Source organism: Lonchura striata, chromosome 9, assembly GCF_046129695.1.
Source record: "Lonchura striata isolate bLonStr1 chromosome 9, bLonStr1.mat, whole genome shotgun sequence".
Classification (NCBI taxonomy): Eukaryota; Metazoa; Chordata; class Aves; order Passeriformes; family Estrildidae; genus Lonchura; species Lonchura striata.
Window position 1 is genome coordinate 22,621,796 of NC_134611.1, and position 23,884 is coordinate 22,645,679.

General features: G+C 38.4%; 1 protein-coding gene and 1 long non-coding RNA gene across 3 annotated transcripts in view; one reads left to right on the forward strand and one right to left on the reverse strand.

The window, feature by feature from the left end:
- The first annotated feature begins 2,775 nt into the window (after window positions 1-2,775).
- Window positions 2,776-23,884, forward strand: part of PALMD (palmdelphin) — a 47,048-nt gene continuing 25,939 nt past the window's right edge. The window contains exon 1 of one of the 2 annotated variants that reach the window (XM_021525339.3): window positions 2,776-3,086. In XM_021525339.3, the coding sequence (XP_021381014.1) occupies window positions 3,043-3,086 (44 nt within the window). In that variant the 5' untranslated portion in view covers window positions 2,776-3,042. The remainder of the gene's footprint in view (window positions 3,087-23,884) is intronic. The other variant, XM_021525350.3, reaches the window with a different exon arrangement.
- The window catches only part of LOC110467931 (uncharacterized), a 30,827-nt gene continuing 12,045 nt past the window's right edge, over window positions 5,103-23,884 (reverse strand). Inside the window, exons 2-4 of the long non-coding RNA XR_002464943.3 lie at window positions 17,270-17,363; window positions 5,821-5,901; window positions 5,103-5,141 (exon numbers count right to left, since the gene is read on the reverse strand). This is a non-coding gene — a long non-coding RNA (uncharacterized LOC110467931). The remainder of the gene's footprint in view (window positions 5,142-5,820; window positions 5,902-17,269; window positions 17,364-23,884) is intronic.

A 23,884-nucleotide genomic window follows, 5' to 3' on the forward strand; every position in this document is an offset into this window, starting at 1 on the left:
TCTAAATACATATGGCTCTTGACTGATTCAGGCGGCACTACATCAGAACTATATAGAAAAGTTGAGACTCCACACATTTTGCTTCTGCCTCCCAGACCTGGCCAGTAGCACAAAATATAAGGAAGCATAAGCATTAGCTACCCTGAATGTTTCAGATGTTCCACTGAACGACAGTGAAAGTGATGATATCATAACAGAGGATGAAAAGGTGCTCTTTTGCTTTGAAGTGGTTTTGGGTCAAACTTCAATAGTAACGAGAATCAAAAGAAAGTAAGCAAGAAAGTATCATGACATCTATAATACCGTGTAGCAGACCTAGGAATAAAAATCACCTCTCCAGACAAACAAAATTCCTGTAGTCCAGCAAATAATATTAATTTCAAGCTACAGACACTGCTATATCAAGACAAAGGTCTCCGTATAACATAAAGTCAAAGTGGTCAGTGGCCCTTAATGCACATGTGTGCATCGATTTGATTGTAGAGCACTGACAGCATGATCCTGCCTTATGCACCCCATAGATGCAGGTAATGCTTTCATGAATTAAAAAAAAAATAAAAATCTTATGGAAGTAAATTTTCTTACCAAAGAGAAAAGACTCCACTCCAGTCTTTTCTCAATATTTGTATAAGTTCATTGCCTCCTCATCCTGGTTTTAATATCATCATTCAGGTTTTTTTTTTTACTCAAAATTGACCAAATCATTCACACTAGACCAGAATTAAACTTTTGCAACACTTGAACATGGCACACAGTAAGTCCTTATTAAAAATGTATATATAAGGGATACATAAAAATTATACATTTATATCATTCTTTAACTTATCACCCCCTTTTAAATATGCTGATAGGCTTGTAGCAAAAAAACCCCAAACAATTCCACATGTGTATTTTCAGAGATCATTTAAAAAACCATTCCAGAGGGAAATACTCAATGAGCTGAAGTGGCGGGAGCGGCAGCGGCCGCCAGAGGGAGAGAGCTGGCCGCGCCAGAGCCCGCGGAGCGCGGCTGCGCTGCACTGCGCGCAGACAGACAGACACACGGACAGACGGACACAGACAGACACACGGACACAGACAGACAGACGGACACAGACGGACACACGGACAGACGGACACACGGACAGACGGACACACGGACAGACGGACACACGGACACAGACAGACACACGGACACAGACACACGGACACACGCACAGACACACGGACACACGCACAGACACACACTGCTGACAGTCGGTGGGACTCCACTGCACGGAGCTCTTTCTAAAGGAAACGCCTCTACAATCACAGTATTTGGGCTCCTGTGTAATCTAAAGATGCAAATCTCAACTAAAGGAGTTGATACACAGTGCCGTTAAAGATTAGTCTTTTAATTTCTTTTCAAATTATTTCCTTATAGGTATTTAATGTATTGTTCTTATATTTTCCTAGAGAAAAAAATAACTAGGGCAACATAGAGAGGAGAATAAAAGGATCTGTAGGAGTTCTGCCTGGTCAAGTGAAGAGTGGACACCTACAAAACCTTTTCCACTTCTTTTATGTTTATCTATCCAAAAGATGGGAAGAAGTCAAGAAGAAAAGCTAGGTGGTACCATGACAGAGCTCACCAGCTTTCAGGCTCTGCTGGTAGGAGGCCAGACTCCGTGCCTAGTGAGTCTCAGAAGTCAGCAGATCTCCCTTATCAGCAAGGAGCAGACCTTATTTCAAGCTGGTAACCTTATCAGGCAGCAGGAGAACCTCTGGGAACTGGGGCACTCTGCTGCAGAACACAGCTGGGATCAGCCAAGTCACAGGGACTTGGACTCAGATTGCCACACAGCTGGTGTGCCGTGCTAACCAAAGCCTGGGCCAACCTACTTTTACTCATATTACAGAACATATAACAATATCCCAGCTGGCCTTTGAATATTTCCACAGAGCAAAGAGATCCCACATTGCCAAACTGGAAAGAATTAAAAAGACTACACCTTTCTGTTATAGTTCAGAGATTTACCAGTCCCTGAAAGCTCCACTGCAAGGAGGCTATGGCCCCTCACATTTCTGACCTATTCATTATCTCCCTGCTTCTTTAGCTCTTTGTTCCTCACATATCTATTTAGGGAAGCAGCTTTTCCAGATTATTCAATTTATCTTGTATACAGTTTGAACAGTTCAAAATAAGTATTACTTTAGCTAAGTGTCCTGAAGATTTGATGGAGATATTCTCTGTTATGGAAGTGTATGTTGAATCCTGCAGAGTATGAGATATGGCTCAGAGGGTATCCTGCCAAAAAACAGAGCCATTTTGCCTCTCATTCTTCCCACACAACTAAATGGATAAATAGAGGTGTGAAAATTGACACAGGAAAATCCAACAGTGCCATGAAATTATTGCTTTCAAAGTAATTTTGCATCAAACAAACCATGTATCGATTACATATCCAATATAGCATTCTCATTGTATCTCTAAAAAAATTCCCTGATCACAGAAATTCCATCTTAGAATGCATTTGTTGTATTTTTTCCTGAGTACTGTCCAGATGCGATTTCATTTAAAACAGTTTATTAAAGTTTATAATATTTTTAAAAAAAAACAACCTTTAGCATCTGCGCAGCATTTTTATCTGTTTAGAAATTACAATAAATCACAGTCTTTGCCTCACCCGCTAATTTAGCTAGGATATATCCAGAACAAAGGGCCACAATAAATGCCAAAGTGAGGGCTACACCCACTGTAATCATACAGCCCCAGGTCTCGTAGCAGGTTAAAAATTTACTAGATTTTAACTGACATACAAGACAAGTAGGTCCCTTCAATGACAAATGATTTATCAGAGGAAAAGTCTTTAGCAAGTACTCCTTAGCCCACAGGGGCATTTTTAAAATATCTGTTTCCATCTGTTTATCTTAACCCCAAAAAAGACCTCACCTGGATAGATATATGCATGAAGAAAGCACAATAACATAGCATCAAAAGGATTTATAATCTCAGATTTTGCTGCTTCCAGTCCTCTACCTTGTTGTCAATTGCAAAGTGGTGCTGATAAATGTGATATCAAAATGCAGTCTCAAACTTTCTTTTCTGAACATCAACAACAAAAAAGGTAAGGTCACTATTTCTTAAAAATCTATTTTCTTAAGAAATGTGTCTATCAAAATCTGTCTTGACATAGTATTTTCATCCTGCTCTTCGTTCTGCTTTTCTTATTTACTAAAAAAAAACTTTCTAGTTTATACATCTACAGTTATGATGTGGATCTGGAGTATGAGTTCTTGTGCCTTCAGACGTGGGAGGAAAGGACAGAGAACTATTTCTATGAATGTGCTATAACTTCAATGCATTTGTGCCAGCTCACAATGGATGTGTACCTATTTCAAAGGCAGAGCTACACAAATCTTAAAATATATGTGTGCCTGTGTCTGCAGCTATTCTTGAGAGACAAGGGGAAAATGGTGAGAGAGGATAGAAAGAGAAGATAGAGAAGGAAGAAGATGGTGTTATTGAAATGTAGGTGGTTTTAATCTAATTGTTCTAAACCTGTTTCTGTGACATGAAATAGTATTAGAGTGACTTTGAATACAGAAAAATACAGTGGTCACTGTGCTGATTTGGCCATCAGTAAAGCAGCAATGCATAGCAATAATTCCAGTTTACATAGATACCCAGATCCTGTGGTTTGGCCTTAATTTAAACCAGACTTTTTCATTGTCAGAACTAGAATAATTTATTTTAATATGCAAGTCTAATTAGCCAGTTCTAGTTGTTTAAACATTCTGTATGATCAGGAAACGCATCAAAAATCAGTGTAAGGAGGGCAATCACCAAGTAACAAATATATTTATGCACAACAAATATATAAGCAAACACTACTTCTGCTTTGCTCTGTGCATATTCTTCAGACCTCAGAGCTATATCCAACAGTGGACTGCAGTAAACACCCCCCACACCGAGTTTTCTGCTGTCTCATGTGATGATTCCATTATCAGAAGTCACACTCTCATAGAGATTTTGTCTGACCTAACTTCTCAGTCCCTAACCTCCATAAATTGCAATTCCTGTTCAGCTTTTCTCACTTTCAAAATTGGTTATTTCACCTTTCAAACACTCTAGCACTTTAACCTTCTTTTTAAGTTGCTGAAAAAAGGTAAGTTTAATCTTCTCCATCTTGCCTCTCCAAATGATATCCTCAGATTGAAATAAAAGGACAATCTCGATTTTCTCTGCTGTATTTTGCCCCTCCCCTCCCTAGCCCCCAACCTCTCCATAGATGCCTGCACAGACAGAGCTTTTCTTTTGCATGGAGACATTTCCCCTGACCACTTAGCTTTCTGTCACACGCTGCTTTAATAGTGATAGGCAGAATATTCATTTCAGATTTAAGTCTCAGAGAAGAAATTTAACCATAGTGATTTTTGCCTGCTTGTGGTAAATTATAGCCTTGGACATTCACTGTTTTGGTAGAGATATTTGTCTGTTTTAGGAAAACAGGCAGATGAATTAGGAACTGGTTGAGGAATGACCACGTTTCTCCCATGCTTTCACTATAGCAGTTGTTGTTCATTATTTCATTTAAATCATACACGTAACATAAAATACGTGGCTTTTCCTTTCATGTGTAAAATTACAAATCAAATTAAAGTGTTCCCATGCAGATTACGTAGGAATGTAGGATCTCAGTTCCACTGTCAATCAACTCACCATGCACATCACAATAGAAATATTGATGCTTACACCAGGCACCCAAACACACTGTGTGAAAGGACACAAAGATGAGAAAGGAAAATCAAAGCTCATCAACGAGGTATCAATTCCAGAGTGCTTTGCTGAACTCTGAAATCTACCCTATTTTTATGGTGAAGCTTGCACATGGAATTGGTGGAATGACATTTTCTACAAACTTCTGAAAACTATTGGCATGAAATGAGTTTAATCTCAGGATATCTACCTCAACAAAGAGCTCCTCCACTAAGTTCCTGGGACAGGTGTTAAGCAGATGCAGGGTAATGTAGTGAAGATTTGTATTGACAATGTTTTAAAAAATATCACTTATTATAAAAATTACAGTACACCTACCCTCAGGCACAGAGAATGCTGAGATCAAGTTCTGGCAACTTTAGTCCAATGAATGGCCATTGATTTCCATAGCCTTTTTTTTTTCCTGTGGAAAAGACATAAAATTGTCTCAGTATTTGTGTGCTTCTGTTGGCTAAATTCCTCTCAGAAATCCATGACCTAGACAAACAAAAATGTTTTCCAGATTTTCAGCAGTGCTACAGTACTATTCTTTTTCTAGTTTCCATCAGAAAAAAATATTTTCAAAAAAATCCTGGTGGGACTGTGTCAGAAGTGACAGAACATGGCTCTACAGAGCAAAAGGTAGAGGGCAAACCCTGTGATTGCCTGGCACTGTCTGTGTCACCTTCAGCCTGGGACTTGTACAAATCAGTCACAACCAGCTCTGCAACTGATAGCAAGGTTTATGTGCACACAGAGCAGCAGGAGCCTCTACGAGTTCACTAATTTAAGCACTTAGAAGTGGGAAAGAAAAAGCTTAAGAGTCTTGCCATGAAATTCTGAAGGTAAAAGGGATCAGGGGAGGGGAGGAAGGCTGGGTGTTGAGGGAAAGCCTGGACTGACTCAGAGTGACAGCAGTAACAGCCTGTTCCACTGTGGGCTGCCAGTACACATAATTTCCAGCAGTGCTACAGAGCTGGACTCAGCAGGGCTCAGTTGAGCCCATAGCTCAACACCTTTCCAGCTGCTTCCAGGTGGTATACTTTTGTAGCAAACAGAGTAACTTCACAAAAGCATTTGAATCAGAGTAAACTGGTACTCACTGAACATGATCACAGCTTAAGAGAGATGCTTCTATTTGTTTAGACACTTCAAGTTTTGAAATTCCATTGGGATTTCATAATCTGCAATGGAAATACAGTGTCAGATTCTCCAGTATTATGTATTTCCATACATGCCAAAGGACAATGTGACTCCTAGCAAACACTACAAAGGAGTGGCTAAAGGGGTTTTCCTACTTAGAGTTCTCTACATGTAGCACCAAGCCTTCACATATTATAATTTTAGAAAGTATTCCTCTGCTTATGCTAAAGCCAACACACTTCTCCTATTCCTTTTAATTCCTGCACACCTTGAAGTACCTTTGTCCATACTGATTACTAAGGAGGTTCCAAGAGCCAGGTTTCTTGGAGGCTGATGGGAGGCAGAAGGGAAGCTGCCAGTGAGCAGCAGTTACCTATTAGCCATTAGCTAGGGAGACTCCCACTCCAGCTGTTGCCTGAGAGAGATTTCAATGGAAAGATTACCCACATTTGATAAGAAATATTCCCAGCTTGGGAAGGACTCGTGCTTAGTAGATGGTAATAATATTAGTCTAATGTTTAAAGTGTGTCAAACAGTGCCAACAGGTTAAAGTATTTCATTATGGATTCATTGAGGTATAAATTAACTCAGCGGTGCTAGGCTGATAGCTTAATTCTCAAATTCATATGTAATTTTCCACTTTGGATGAGCCAGGCACTGATTGAAATAGCCAAAACAGACCTGTGAACAAAAAAAATTAGGGAAGAAGAGGTGATTTTTTTCTAGGTTTACTTTATAACATTGTATTTACTTTCAGTCTACAATATAGCCCCTGAAATGAGCATATCAAAATAATTTTCAGGCAATTAACACATATAAGAAAGACTTTGGAGAGATCATTGACACAGCAAACACTTGATAGGCCTGCCAATTAATACAAACAAATAGAAGCTAATGGAAGTTCTTTCTCAAAATGTCTGCTGGGGTCCAGACACCAAGTGATGGGTGATTTGTCACACTATTCCTACAAAGCAACCCATTCTAGCAATCACATAGTCTATATAAATATGCAAATCAACTTATATGAACCAGGACTTTTTGCTGGTATTTTTACTTGTACTTTTCTGGCAAATGCCACATAAAAGCAACAGAAAATCATGTCTCCCTCTGTAATATATATACATAAATGTATTCAGTGAATAATCCACTCCCATTTCCTAATCTGATTTTAAGGCAGGTAGAACACAATATCTTAATACTTAATGATGAAATCTGGTCTGTCTAAAGCTTGTTACAGAAAGTTGGATTATATTTTACATGTCCATTTACTTATAGTTTCACTTGTGCAATTCTATTTTTAAATGTGCAAAAGTGCCTTGACTATATAGTTATTCCATACAGTCAGTGAATCTGAGAAATAACTCAAGATAGCAGTATTTTCTACCCTGAACAAAATTCTGTGCAACTCTGGCTGCAAATTGCAGAAAAGGAATAAACACTAGTTGTGCTTTTTTGGGAGGCCTGAAAATGTTGCTTTGAGAACAAAAAAGGCCAGATTTGTAGGATCCTGAGTCCCTGTCAGAAAAATTACACAAGACTTCTCTTAAGTAGGTTACAGACATCTCTGTCACTGTGGTTGCACCCATAATACCTGACCCACTCCCAGTCATAGCCCAGGATGAACCAACTAAAAGTACATCACGACAAAGGCTCAGAGATCCTTGCACTTTACCAGCTGTACATGGAGGTGGACAAGTGGCCCTTGAGCCCAGTTCTAAAGTTTCTGCTGATGACTACAATGGAATTTGGGTGTGAATCCATTCACTTCAATTCCTCTATCTAGAGTGTGATAAGACCAAGCCAATAATCCAGGCTACAGTTGTGCTTATACTTCAATGCCTTCTTTTTCTGTTGGCCACATTTCCTTTTTTAAAAGGCCATCCTGTGGGAATAAAGAGCACAAAAGCAAAATAAAATAAAAACCTTTTGCATTTCATAATGAGATGTTTAGAGCACTCATCTTCCTTCACATTACTAAACATTTTTCCAGCTCACAGATATTTCAAAGATGTATTTGAGGTCTGGGCACAAACAGCGCTTTGTTTCTATAATCATGGTAAGATCTTTGTATGTAAATATTATAGATTTTTTCCATTTTCAAATAGATGACATTACATCTTGCTTCACTCAGAAGAAAGTTTCCATTAGTCTGGAAACAGCCAATGTTGGCAGTACTAGCTGAGCAAACAGTAAACTGAAAAATACAGCAGATGTTACATGAGAGAGAATAAAGTAGGAAAATTAACAAACATTTGTCTCCAAGCCTGGGCTTGTCCATCAGTTAGTTTCACTGTGATGGTCTCCCAGAAGCAAGTACTTAAAGGCAAGTATTTGTCTGCTATATAAACTGGAATGTCAAGTATTCCCAACTTGCTCTAGGTTGCAAGAGATGTGAGTCAGTGCTGTTGAAATCATTATAGCGTGATGCTAAAGTTGGGATACTGGAGAAAACTACCATGGGGATTATCAGGTACAGAAAAAACAATTCCCCAGAAAAAGCCATCACAAGGCAGCTAGTGGAAAAACTCTGAATGTGGGTACTGTTCTTCCCAGTGGGATCAAACAAATATTTATGCAAACAACTTCCACTATTTTTGTATCAGCTAAAGGTACGGATAAAATAAGTCCCTACATTAAGAGTTAGGGGAAAGGAGAACAAATATTTTTCCCTGCTAGTAACCTTGACTGCAACCTAGGTGAAAGATTATAAAGATATCAAGCCTACCATGACTTTTTACAAGCAGCAGAGAGGATGAGGTAAGGACATAGGAATCAATAGTAAAAGGAACCCTATGAAGTCTTTTGGGCATCAAGAGACCTTTAAATACAATGGCAGAAACAAAACATTGTCACAGAAATGCCTTTTGCCCTAGCTGACCCATCTCCTCATTTTCCCAGAGCATCCTGCTAGGCCTAGGCACGATTCTTGTTTCATGAGATTTTTTTCATGTTTCATTGAAAACTGAAAAAGACAAACCGCGTCTTTGCAAATGCAGCTTTTGAAGAGGCAGCAGCATGACTCATCATGAAAAATGAAAAGCCATGCTAAACACTGCACCATTAGAGAAAGGCTCTGAAAAGGGGATTCTCCTGTGAGATTCAGCAGTCTTTATACTAAGAAGCTTGGGACTTAGTACAGTTATAACTCCTCTGACTTCAAAGGTACCCAAGGAATTAATTTGGCCCTGTTTGTTTTGGTAATGGCTGACTAGCCAAAAACAAAACCCAAAAGGCTCAGGAAATGCCAGGGTAATCTTATTCCCTTTCTCCCTCATACAACAAGTATAGAGCTCCCAACTGACTACATAATACCCAGGATGATGTGTGTCTTGGCTGTCGTTTGTCAATGCTGCTGCTGCTAGAAATCAAAGATTTATGTTCTCAAAAGAGCTTTTTGGCAGAAACTCCCAATTGCACTGCAGAGTAATTCAATATACTGAAGCACATCAATGCAGTTTGCTTTGTGTATTTGCCCCCTGCCCAAATAGTCCCCTATAGACTTAATATTTAGCTGTCATTTGCCATATTCTCTGTCTCCAGGCAACAAGCATGAACTTGAATCTGTCCAAACAGATTTTGTAATTATATGTTTTGAACAACAAATGCTTAAATTCTAGGTGCTCTTTACCTCCTCAGCTCCTGCATCGAAGATATTACCAAGCCCTAGGATTGCTCAATGGAGTCCAAAGAGTCAGCAAATTCCTTACAGCAAGATGAGACTTTTTTCTAATTAATCTTCATAAGGCATTGTTTTGCACAGTGAAACATAACTAAACTCTATTAACATGTTACTCTATTTAAGAATTAGAATTCAGAGATGCTTAAACTAGTAATGGATCACTGCTGTTTTGGTATTTGCATTGTGATCCATGCAAAAATGAGCATAACGATGGAAGAGTCCATTCCCTATGTGGTATTTTTGCTTGAAGTTCATGAATTTTTTTTTTTTTAATAAACACTTTCTTTTGAAGCTGTTAACAAAATACACAGAAATTGCCTTGTTGAAATAAGAATTCCAGAAAGAAAATATTAATTCCCATATACCAAGAACTTTTCAAGGGCTTCCAAGCCTAAATCCAGGTTATTACTCCCAGCATAACTCTAGAACATCTCTCTGTAACAAAAGACAATGACAATGTTCCTTACAAAGTCAATGCTAGGGGAATAAAGATTCTATTTGTATGTGTTTTTACAAAGATGCTCACAAGAAACATTGTTTTAGAAAACTACCCCCAGGAGTCAATGAATGAGCCAAAAACTACCTTAAGCATGCCACTGAAAATTACTTCTATCTTTCCAGGCAATTTTGAGCACTGCAAGAGTAATGTTCCTTTGGCTAATTACCTCAGTGCAGATGAGGTGCTAAACCCTTTGGCTGGCCCCTCTAACAGCCCAAGATTGCAATGTCCCAACGGATACTATAAAGAAATTACATTGCACAGCCAGAACCTTCTGTAATAAATTTGATCTCTACAAATAATTAAACTACTCCCACCCGCCCCAAGCCCCAGGAGGAAACTTTATGTTGTACCTCAGAGGACTAAAGCTCTTTAGAACCTCATGCTGCTTGACAGTCCCCAAAGCTGCTCACAGACAGACCCGATTCTGTGCATTGCTGACAGAAAATTGAAGGTTTCACATGAGTTCAAGGGGACTTGACTAGATGGAAACTGGTGATCAGACACAGAGGATCAGGCTCTATAAATTGTGGTTTCATAAGTTTCAGGTTCCATATATTTAAGTCCTAGACACATTGAGTTGTTAACAACAATTTCCCCATGCTGCAGGCTGAAAGGATCACAATCAGTCCCTATGAAGTGTGTGCTAGTACCCAGACAGGTCACAGAGTAATGGTGTAAAGCACCTGCAGACACTACCTTGGCAATATTAGTTCAATCCAGTGTAGAAAGCAAAGGGGGCTGCTGGTACCCTCAGAAAGAACCATTATCACATCAGGACATCAAAAGAGGAAGAAATCTCTTTTACATTAGATGCCATCTCAAGCAGTGTCTTTCTGCTCTCCATGAGTTTCATGTGGTCTGATGATTGTGTCACTATGTTGTTTCCACACAGCTACTGTGCCATCCCATATTTACCTGTCAGAACACAACACAGCCCTCTTTCATGGGCAGTGAAGATGCCAGGGTCTGACAGAACATGTCGAGGATCTCCCCACCCACCACAGACAGCCAAGCTCTACAAGCCCTAGCAGGTTCATCCCAGGAGGAGCGCCAGTTTCTGTGTTTCCTTTTCTGAAAGTGCTTCCTTTGCTGCAGCTGAACAAGTAATACTAGATGTGCTGTTGGTTAACCTGGCCATGCTCTTACTTCTCCTGCAAACAGTGGTTTATAGAAGTTTACTACTGTTTTCACTGATGCCACACCAACTCCTGCTCTATGTCCCTCCTGTAACTCAGTTTCTTTGTCAGAACGAGCTATCAGCTGAGCAAGCCCTGCCTCATTCCCAGTGTGGGAGCTGAACTGCTGATCAAAGAGCTTTCAAGCTTTGTTATTATATACCTGATGAAGGCCAGACAAAAGGCCAAACTATAGATCATGAAACTGCTTCTTCAGCAACTTTTTCCATGTATCAGTTAACTTTCTCCTAGTGTTCATCATCATCTCTGAACTTCATGATATCTTCCCTGGTTTATGCATTGAGGTTCCAATTACAATTAAATATCTTCCAGGAATTCAAGCATGATCTATTTGAATGTTACCAGAGGTGTAAAGGTACATCTATAAGTTAGCCATTGACATGAAGTAGTACCACAAATAAAATGAAACAAAATCAAAAGTGAGTAGCGGGCTTCCTTTAAGCTTTCCTAATTTTTTTCTTTTTCTGGTCTAAAATACAATTTCTGAGGTTAATTCTCCCTTCATCTTGCTCAATGTCAGTACTAAAGCCCAGAGAAATGTCCCACTACCTATGACCATTCATTAGAAACATCAGTTTACTCGCATATTTTGTGTGTTTGGAACCATGACACACTATGCTCTACCCTTCCCAGTAAATTTTGTAACCTCTCTGGCAGTGAAATGTTCTGCATCTATCCCAGACTGGAAGGTATTGTTAGGAAAAAACACCATAAACACCCTAAGCTAGGCTATTGTCATGAATAAATATAGGCAGCGGAATTAGAAAAGGAGTTATCTAGTTAGAGCTAATGTTAAGGGAGTAGAAGGCTAAGTAATTCCAGCTAGTTTTACATGAGCTTTGCTCGCAGTAATCATTGAATCATGTTACATTATTTAAAGTACATTAAAGATGATTTCTAACAGCACACTTTGCCTGGTATTGATAAGGTCTCTAATATTATCAGAAAGGTACCATATACAAGGCATCACAGATTCAATGCCAAGACTTTTATGAAGACCCCTTTCACTTTCTTAGTTTATAAGCTCACAACTGACACCACTGTCCAAATGTTTGTAAAACTCCCAGTTGGACTGGACCTCAATATGTAACAGTGATGGTAAGAGACTGCACAGAATGCACTTTGTCAGAGGTCGGATCTCTGAGGGAAGGAGCAGTTAATTTATAGAGATACACATGTAAGAAGAATATTTATGGATTTTACATTCCTAGATACACATTCTAGTAATATGCAGGCCTCATCACCAAACCCAGCGCCATCATCTGTTAAAGCATGACATCAGTCTGGTTGCTCATTTAGAAAGGGCAGCAGATGAGATCATAGTCATTAAGGGTTGGAAAATACCTCTAAGATCAGCTGAACTATAGCCCTCTGTGAAGATAGTCAGCCTGCTACACTCAGTGTCAGCACGCAATGAACTGAGAAGTCAGCCAAGCCACACACAGAGACCTTTTTCAAGAGGGACTAAATCACATGACAGGACCTCCCCCTGGCAAATCCACAGGGTCAGGCTGCTTTTAGCAAGGGCAGCTACTCCTGAAAAGGGATGGTGATGGCATAAAATGATTAGCATAGGAGATTGTTCAAGGGCAAAGCACATTTGCTAATGATGACTATAGCACATTAGCCTGCTGCTGGGTACATGCCATCCAAAATAATTTGTTAAAAGGTAAAGTTCTGGAGACCAATAAGGCACAGAAGCCTTATTGCAACAGACACAAATTAGAACAGAGACATCCTTTGAAACAGAGGCAGCTTACACTTCATGGTGAGCACTCACTTATGAGTTCCAGGGTTTTCAACAAAAATCAAGCAGATGCTTCCATTCTCTTCTGCGCTGGGCTGGCCTGAATTTTGGTAGCACAGTTTTGGCAGTATTCCATTATTACTATGGTTGGTTGCAATTGTTATTTTGCATGGAAATCTAAAAATAAAAAGGCTATTTCAAGTGATTTTTTTTTTTATCCAACAATTATTTTACCAAGCGAACAACCATCATTTTAGGTACACTCCAAATTCAAACATCATCTAAATGGCTGTGCAAGGAACAGTCCATATTCAACAATGGCACACTTCTCTGTGAGCTAGGAAAGCACCATCCTGCCTATCTGTCAGATGGGAAGCAGTAAATACACAGAGAAGCAGGGCTGGTTTTCCTGACTTACACAGATTCACTCACAATTCTCCTTGGTTCATGAAAAGATAGCATCTTTATACTCGCATTTCTTCCTTCATGACACCAAAAAAGAATGGCAAATTTAGTCTCTATTTGAAAATCTCTGGTTCTGGGTTACTGATTAAAATGTACAAAGTTCCAAAAGGAAGGCTGCAAGCAACTGTCACGTCTTGTAAATACGTTCTGTAACTGGCACAGTAAATTATATTATAATACTGACAGCCAAAACAATCACCTATCCTGGACAAATAGCAAATTCTGAACTGTTAAGATTTTTAATAATTTCTTCAGGAAATGTGAAAAATCTAAAAGAAATTGAAAAAAATATCAATAAGATAAATTTTAAATTACTCTTGATTAAGCCAATTTCCTGAGCATGCTAAGAATGTTCTCAGATTTTGTGATAGGTTTCATGACTTTGCTTTTGTCACTGCCCTGGAACTATTGTCCCTCTTAAAAATCTCCCATGCAGGAATTTCACCTTTCCAAATCCAATCACTGAATTTTGTTATCATGTTGCCTTTTTTCCAATCAGTAAGAAACTGTGTTTTCCTGAAGAGCCAATTAACTTTCTATTTAATGAGTTTTACTTGTTTTGTAGAACATATTTTCTATTAAATTCTTCTATTATTCTTCTCATAACATTCCAGTCAGATTTCAGCATCTCTCTTGAAACATTTCCAGCAAAATCTCTTCCCCACAACTCATCCCTAACTCAGGAACTCCCAAACTCTTTAGAACATTATCCATTCTAGTTACAGATCTGCTATCAGAGCTAATATTCATCTGATGATTCAGTGTGACTCCCAAACTCTCCTCAGAATCTTGAGGTGTCAGGGAATGCCTTAATCTGAAGAATTTCATCCTTCCTAAACACGCAGCCCTGCTTTTGACAGTATTCTTACACATATGAGCCTTAACAAAAAGAAGTAAGATTCACTTTCTTACAACCACAAAACACATTTAGAGCAGTTTGTTACTTCAGTATTGCAGAGGACCACAGCAAAGGTCCATTTGCCATGTTCAGACATTATTGTCAGTGAACAAATATGAAACACTGCTAAGGAAGAGCCTTCATGATGGCAGAAGTGTGAAGGAAAATAGAAATCTTCAGCTATGCCTACATAAGGCTTTGTTATTGATATGAGCCTTGTGAACCAAGGTTTAAAAGAAAAATGCTCAAAAGCATTTTTTTGCAATTCTAAGTCTTGTCATTAAATAGATTGGAGGCAGAAGCCATCAGAGACTCTCTGTAAACTTCTGAAGTGCTGAAATTAACCCAGACATAATGCTAATTTAGCCTATCATTCTAGAATGCATGACAGATGGGAAACTTTATTAATCATCCCACATACACATGGAAAGAGAGAGCACCTTGTTCATAAATTATGAACTTTTTTAATGCCCAGGAGGATCCAATTATTTTGAATGATTAAGTGACAAAATAGTTAAATAATCAAAGTTGTATAAACCAAAGCATGAAACTAATTCCTATCCCACCTTTGTTTCTGAAACGGAGAGTATCTAGTAATAGAGGTAAACTGAAAATTAGAGAGATTAGACATTGTTCTCAGTAGCCAGGAGTGTTCCTGCAAATCAGAGCAAAAGTTTGTCAGCTAACAACTCAAATGTTCAGGAAAAACAAGGAAATTAAATTAAAAACTAGACTTAGAAAATACAACTAAAATGATAATGTAAGAAAATAGATTGTAGGATCTAACTATTTTAGAACTCATTGACACGATGCAAATAGCATTAAAAAGGGGGGGGGGGAATGGAACAGAAAAAGAATTCCAATATGTTGTTTTAGCAGAGGAGGGCTTTTGTCAACTTCTAGCCTTTTATATAAAATAATTTTGGCAAGCTCTACTACAGGTAGCTTTTACCTCCAAGAATTAGAAAATCACAAGTGGATAAGTACATTCAAGAAAAAGTTAATTGGATAATTCAAAGTAATTTTCTGCAAGAGAAACAAGAAGAATCAGCAGTCATATTTTTCTGATTGAAATCTCTATGTAACCAGGACAGAATCCCACTTGCTTGAGTCATGCTTTCAAAATCTGACCTATACACCCCTTCTTGTATTATTCTTGCTGTTTTCACAACTGGAATTTAAATTTCATGAACTCAGAGACAGTCCTATACTACAAGCATTATACATAACAGAACCAAAAGGGCCAATATGTATTAAAAAAAAAAAAAAAATTAGAACATCTTATGAGCACTTAGAGCTGCTCTGTGGATTTCATAACTGCTTATTAGGGACAAGCAAATGTGGACATTCAAGCTGTGATCAGTTTTTTGCAGCCTATCAGTGCAGATGGTGCACACTGGGAGCTGTCCCCTGGACCTTCTTCATCAAATACTGACAGAGGTAGGCAGATTTGCTCAGGGTTTATGGGATTAATATAGGACAGGAGAAAGACCAAGGATTAGGATAATGTCTAACTGAAGTAGGAGGAGGTGGAAGGGGTTGAGGCTCTCACAAGGGTTTTTTGGAAAGCAGGCATTATCAGTTTGGAGAAAGTACAAGCCAGGACCTGAGGTGTTGCAGCCAGTTCTGCTGAAGATATCATAAGAGTAAGGCAACTAAGGAAAAAAAGTTGCATTCAAAGGGATAAGGATTTGGAGGAAGAGTTACTTTGAAGCCCCTAGTGGGAGCCACCATTCCACTGCCAACACTGCCAACTCTAATTGCTAATTTGTATATGGTAGTACACAGCTGCAGTGTGAGATCAGCCCTGGAAAACCCCATTAGTGCCAGTATAAGACACACAGCTCTGAAAACCCCCAACATAACTATTTGTCAGGTCAAGTCCCTGAGTCACTGAACACAGAGAAACTAACCTAATCATAGATAGGAGTTGTGATCATAACATGTGGAAACATCTCCTTTTCTAATCTGTTTTTCACTTCTTGAGAACTCAAGCACATACTTTATGGAATTATTTCAGTTAGCTGCAGAAAGGCAGTGATCAGATCTCCCAGGAACAGAAACTTTTTTCCAAAGTTCCCTGAAGTCAAATGGTTACTAAAAGTCAGTTACTGCCTTTGCCAAGAACTGCCATCCCCCAAGAGATCTCTTATTTGCAGAAGCTGTTCAATATCTGGTGGTAGAGGGACACTCTTAAAAATGCAAATTCTTTATATTTTTAACCAACCATGATGCAACAAGTATTAAAAATAGAAACCTGAAACTGTGACCTGTCAATATTTTATTGAAATATTTACAGAATTATTAAATTTATGAGAGGCTAGAAGAGTATATAAGAAATATGTCTATTTGTTTAAAGGCATTACGTTCTCTAAATGTGACACATATGAAGTGAAACTGTGTCAACCGTGAAATATATTCCATGCACTTAAACTGGTAAAAAGAATCACTTCAGAACAATACAGCACTGATGTAGGACATTTCTTAGAACTAAAGAGAGCTAAGATCCCTCAGCTGTGTTTAAGGTCCCATTTCCTTCAGACAGATCATTAGGTTCCCCCAAAGTGCCTCCCTCTTCCAGCTGGGGGTCTAAATTTGTGTTATTAAAGTTTTTGACCCATCTAACTTTTAACTTTTCCATTTCTGAGCTATGACATTAAACAAATCAACAACAAACTACTGCAACAATTTCTGAGATTTATGGTATAAATTCCAAGCCATACTAATCTAAATGGCTGTCTCCTAAGAGAATCAAGTACTAATATGAACATTCCAATTACTTCATACAATTGGAGAAAGGGTATTTCTACAAAGAATGTTCCTGAATCTCAGCAGAAAACAATACACACATATAAATAAATTCATTATTAACTTCTATTGGTTTAAGTGTAGACTATGTGAAAAGATATTGATACCACTTACACTGATGTGTGGTGTTCCTTCACTGAAAGGAGAGATTGATGTGCCTGCTACTCATGTTTTGGTTCTTCTCCCATTAATGGCAGCCCACTGGAAACTGAGAATATAAAACTTGTCATACAAGCATTCAGGAGTCATGATATAATGACAACTTTTGATTACAATCCTGACCTGCATTATCAAAATAAGAAACCAGATCAACAAAATAAGAGGATGATAGATGTTAACTAGAGTGGTTGTAATGTTCCTGGTTTTTCTTTCAAACACCAACACTGTGCTCAGCTCAGTGTGACTATAAGCAAGAAATGTGGATTAAATTTCTAATTCAAACCCCAAGAACAAATTTCTTAATGTCTTGTAACTGCATCAGCTGTTTGCCTGACAATACAGCTAGATCCATTTGGCAGCAGGCTATTGTAATAGTCAGTGAAATGAGAAATTACCTGACAAGCCTCTTTTCCAGATTAACACAATGCATCAAACCCTTTTCAAATAGTCATTTCACTTACAAGCTACACACAATGGTATTTCCAAATTTTCAAAGATTTTGTTGAAATAGGTTATTAAAATATTATTTAACTCCAGCCTTTGCAGGCCATCAGTTTCCAAATGCATTTGGACAGTGAAAAATCTGTAAATACAATAATGGATTTCCAAACCAACTACAGGTCCTACTCGCCAGGCTGCAGAGAAATATGCAAAGACACTCTTCAGAAATTATATGTAATGAAGCATTGCCATCACATGTAGATTAGCTTGGCTCTCCTTAAGTCACTGGGTAAAGAGCCCATTCACATCTTTAGAAGATATGACTAGAAAAGAATTTTTATAGTCCCCAAAATAGTCTTTCATACAACCAGATAATTCTTTGCATCCATGAATGGTAATAAGATATTAACATTTGATCTGATGAAAGTGTTTCAAAGGCCTATTCAGCCTCCAGGGGGGAAGAAAAGGAAAAAAAGAAAGCTTCCACACATTGTGTTACGTAGTCTGTAAAGGTATATTTACATTTAACACCACATTTTATCTAACAGTTTACCACTTTCCCTTTCTTCCCACTTGTCCCTCCACTTCCACTGCTCTTTCCTCCTCCTTTGCATTTTCCAGCAGCCACAGTTTCACCTTCTATCTTTTCTCTTGACCACATTTTGGCACTCATCAGGCTTCCCTGGGCAATGATCTGACTCATCAACATAGCAATAACCACCTTTTAGCTTGGTTAGTTCTCAGCCAGCTTAGTGAGCAGATTCAATGGGCAGACAGCCACGTTAACTGTGGGAATATGGTACATGGAGACAGAAGCAGGATGTCTTCCTTCAGCTCCACAGAGCCAGTATATCAGTAAAAAATTCTTCCAAAATTTCACCATGAGCAAATACCAAGCAAAGAGCAGAATACCACTAAGAGGATCCACTTCAGATCCAGGTAAAAATAAGAACAATAATATCTTTCTGATTAGAAAAATGTACCTATGAAACAGGTCTGAAATCCTGACAATCAAAACAAAAATTCCACAAAAATTAAGGAAACTGTTATATCATGTTTTTTGCTCCTAGTTAATAATCACCACTCCAAATAAAGGGTTAAGTAAATGTACAGCGCTGTGTGAAGCAGCAGAGAAATATTTGAATCTGTTGAAAAATAAGAGTTGGTGACATACTGTCACAGGCATCCTGATGGCTGCTCAGGTTCAGCTGCTTGCGCGGCCACGCCTGGCACCCCGCACAGCCGGCGTCAGCTGCCAGAGCCCCGTGGCATTGAGGTGACCTCCCTGCTCTGGGAACGGACAGGGGACAGCTGACGCTAACATCTGAGTGACTGACAAGCTGAGAGTTTTTCCTCAGTCGCTGCTTCCAAATAACAAACTCCTCAGCAAAAAACAACAGGTCTTCACTGAAGAAACTAGGCCTGTGTTTGCAACACTCATCATCTGACATAAACAATTTTATCACCTCTGCTAACAATAAAGTTTTACATAATCTTATCACGTTGGTTTTTTTTTTTCCATTAATACTTGGAAACGCTTACGCAAAACAAATTGTATGTGGGATATTTTTTGCCCACCCACAGTGGAGGATACTGAATATCTGGAAGCACAGGAAGGATTGCCAGAGTCTGAAGTCATCGTGTTTTCACAGCAGTTTCAAGGTTCAGATAAATAGCTAAGCATACATGCTTATCATACATGTCAGCACAAGGCCTCTCATGGTCCCTGGACCACTCAGGTAAGCCTGAGGCCTGCAAGGTGGCTGCCAGAAGTCACATTTCCTACACCTTTCTTCTCTTGCTGCTTGTCTCCTGATAAGAATTAGAGTTCTTACTCCCTAATACTACTGTTCCTGTCATCTGCTATTGAGCCTATTCAGCTCACTGACACAGTGGATACTCATGGATTTGGGGATTTAGGTTTGTTTTCAAGTTTTCTTTTTAATTACTTTCCTGACAGAATGGCAAATATAATTGCTTCACAGATTAATCAGACGAAGGGAAGTGACAGGAAAATGTGGCTGGAAGTGTGGGAGGAGAAAGCAGTCACTCCTCTTTGCTCTGCTGGGAGCTATCAGATAAGGTTCATCTCATCTTGCAGAACAGTCTGAGCTCCAGTGCTACAGGCAGCTTCTCAAAGCAGCAACGGGAGAGCTCTGCCCATGCCTCAGGAGAAGGGACCAGCTGACGTAACCCACGCAAGCTGCTCGATGGCTTTGCCACCTCCCTGGTGAAGTCTTGTCCCTGCCTCTTCTACACCACACCCTGCCCAGCTCCAGCTGCAGAAAGAGCTTTTCTCATAAGGAATTCCTACTTCAGCTCATCTTCTAGAACAACTTATCTGTACTTTTAAGGCTTTCACCAGCAGCACTTGGTACAGTGGCACTGGTAAACCTGGCACTAAGTGTTCACAAAAATAGATCTGCAAGGCCCTAATTTTGCTCTGCCATCTTACTGAAGTCTCCTAGATCCAAACATCACAACTTTTCTCATTGCGCTCGCCAAGAACATAATAAGAATCAGAAGAATATGAGATGTAGTTTCCTTATTATGGACAGCACACTACCTGTTTGGGTTTTGTTACTTTTTTTTGCAGGATTTGTCCCTGGTTATGGGGTGATTTGTTTTCACTTAATAAAACATTACCAAACTATGCAATAACTAAAGATTAGAGCCCTGCTAAAAATTCCCCACACAGTTGGCTGGGTAGGATTTAAAACTCTGCCCTATTCTTAGAAGTGCATATCTGCAGCAGTTGGAAAATGCTAAGTTGCAAGCAATGCATTCCACAATATGTTTAAGGCATTCATCCTGAGTAGTTCAGATTCTGTAGGTTTGTTTCAGTTTACATTTAAAACAAAACAAACAAGCCCTGAAAACTCCCCAAACCAGCACAAAACTATCATTTATCTGGGCACCTGAACACATTCTATTAAGAGTCTCCCATTTGATATCACCACAGTAATTGCACTTAAACTATTCACTGAAGTGGGATTTTTAGATGAGACACAATAGAGTGCTTTGGAAAGATTTTTAGATGAGACACAACAGAGTGTTAAAGGTGCTTTGGAAAGCCTCCCACATCCAGAAGTTCATAAAATACACAAGACTAAGAACAGAAATCTGGGAATATGAGAAATGCTACACAAAACATTGTTAACTGATTAAAAAAATAATTGGTATATTTCAACAAAGTTCACTGTGTAATTTTAGAAAATAGGGGCAGGATAGTCCATATGTAGCACAATAGCACTTTTAGCTGGGTTCACCTGTGTCTTATCAACATAAGTTAGACCCATACCACACAAGGGACACCTAAGCCTGTGCTTCATTCCAAAACCCTCCATAGCATTGAAAGATGCCTGAGCAGCAGATGTACCATAGAATAAAAAAACAATGTGCTAAAAAACCCTGATGATGATGACAAATAGCAGGGTTTTTAGTTTGAGTTTAAAGAAGTAATATATTTATAGTTATGAATAGCAACAGGAAGGGAGTTGTACCAACTGAAACATAATAGTCCAAGTCTTTTCCTCCCAGAGATTTAGGGTGTGTATCTACTTAAACAAGTAAATGAGGTAGAATTTAGCTTCATAAAACTGTATAAATCTGAGATATTTGGATATTGTTTAGTTTCAGTGAGAGGACCCAAGAAGTTCTTTATGTTAGTAATGCCTAGTAGGGCATTACTTCTCCACAATTGGCCTTCAAAGCAAAAATTAATCCCTCCTGAGAGCTGGCAGATGTTTTGTTTATATATTTTTAATAATTTCAAATATATAATTTGATGGAGGGGTGTGAGCCTTATTTACATTTTCAAATTTCTATTTCTTGTTGGTTTATTTTCCACCTGTAAAATGTAAAACTGTGGTTCTAGCTGGAGAAGACACTGTCTCTCAGTCAGTTGAGGCACCTCTGATAACAGACTTTTGGGCCAATTGACAGGATAGCTGCAGTAAACATTTCTATTGAGAGACCTTCAATGCAATTTATCTCCTCCCTATTCCTGCTGTCAGAGTCAAGGCTACATGCAGACACACACATAGGGGCAGTACATTTGTTCACTGTAAGCATATAGAATTCCTTTTTGTACTGAGTCCAAAACACAGTTTTCATGTTTCAAACACATTTACCAAAGGAAGCTCATCACAAAACAAAATTATCAAACTAGTTAAGATGTAGAAAATGTGAATTCATGACCTCAGCAACCACTCTTTCCAGAAAGTGTAGGCTATGTTTTCAGCTGATAACAATCTAATCAACTCCATTCACTTCACTAATCAACTTCCACTCACTTTTTGAAAAAGTCAAAGTTCCTTTCTCCTAAACCTTAATGCAATGTTTATTCTCAGAAGCAATTGTTTGCTACAACAATAATCTATATCCCACTGTACCTTAGGCTAGTTCTGTGTTTCAAAAGAAATCCCAGTACAATGAAAAAGAGTAGAACTGAGGCTGATATTGGATGTAGAGTATGGCCAGGGAAAGCCAGTACAGTTCTGAAGACCATTCCAGGACTCAGGCATTGCTCCAGAAATGAACAGAACTTGTATTTTCAGCTGTTAAAGTGCTTCTATTGTCCTTCTAGATTTTGGTTCATGATATTGTATTCTTCTAAATTAGCACCCCCTTTTCTGTAAGATTTCATAATGGAACTCTCTCACCTTGTGCTGCAAATTTGCATTATTATTCCTAAAGTAGGTACACAGTGCAAAAGGGAAACAAATAAGTGAAGCCAAAAAATTCAACCTGTATGACTCATTATATGATACACAAACATTTTCTGCATCACTCAGGGAATCTATTCAACCAAAAAAAAAAAAAAAAAAAAAAAAAAAAAAAAAGAAACTTTTTTCTTAAAGTTGCAGAATAGGTAGATAGTTTCCTCTGGATATATTCCTGGCAGGCAGGTTCTGAGAAACCTTGTTCCAAGAATCCTGCAGGCTGAAAACACAGCTGTTCAGATTCACTGCTCTAACCTTTACTCCATAGATACTCCTCCTGGTAAGGCAGGCTTACCAGGCAGACAAAATGACAGCTGGTCCATTTCTTCTCTTGCACATAAATCCCAATTAGAATAGGATTAAGATAACTGGAAAACAACCTATTGACTGAACAACAAGTCCTGCCTAACAAGGGAATATATATTATTCAAACAATTTAAAATATATAAAGTGGATTTTAAATATTTTCTTAATAATGGTCACCTAAAAACAGAAGCAACATTCTACAAAGCTTCTTCAGGTTACCTCAACTTGCTGGTTTAGATTAGGGAAAGACATGTTAAACACTTCCCCAGTCTGTTACTACATAACATCCACAAGTAGGTTTTTTAAAAACACTTAAATAATTTTCAAGCATAAATTTAGGAGAATATTTTAGATCATAAAGAATCTAAGCAATGCAAACCCATTGATTTTAATTTGATCTTGAAATACAGAATAATTCCTCCAGCCATTGAGTGTAGATCCCATTTATTTCACAGTACATATTCTGGCCCAAAACAGACATCCTTATTCCTAATGTAATCCATTGCTGCTTTAATTATTTTTAAACATTCTGAAGCCCACCTACACACTTTAAGATGAAATTCACAGAGGCCAAAAGTAAAATAAGTTGGTTTTGGTTTTTTTCAATGTTTGGTAAGGCAGGCTATACTAACTTATGAAAGCTTGAACAGAAAGTCTGTCTCTCTATTGGCTTCTGCAGCAACAATAGATTTATTTTCACAGGGTGATTGAATTTATTCTCTTATCCCTAAACCAAACTTAAACTCCCATGTAATCTTGATATACCTCAATATACTTGCCTTTGAACTTGGCATTTATTTCAATATTGTAATTCTTTAAATTTCAGATGCTGAACAAAGCATATATTAATATTTTAAAAATAGAAATTAACTCTTCACTGGAGATTAAAAATGGGGTATTTGCAAGTTTGAACAAAACCTCAGGGTGGATCCGAGTATAAAGAAAACATTAATGAAATCCTTAATCCCCAGTGCAGAGGGGGAAAATCTGCTCATGTATACAGAGGAGTGATGACATACTAAAACAGAGGAAATTGAAATTAAATATTGGTTTCTATTGAATTGTAAGGCTGCAATTTCACCATCAAGTATTCAATTCT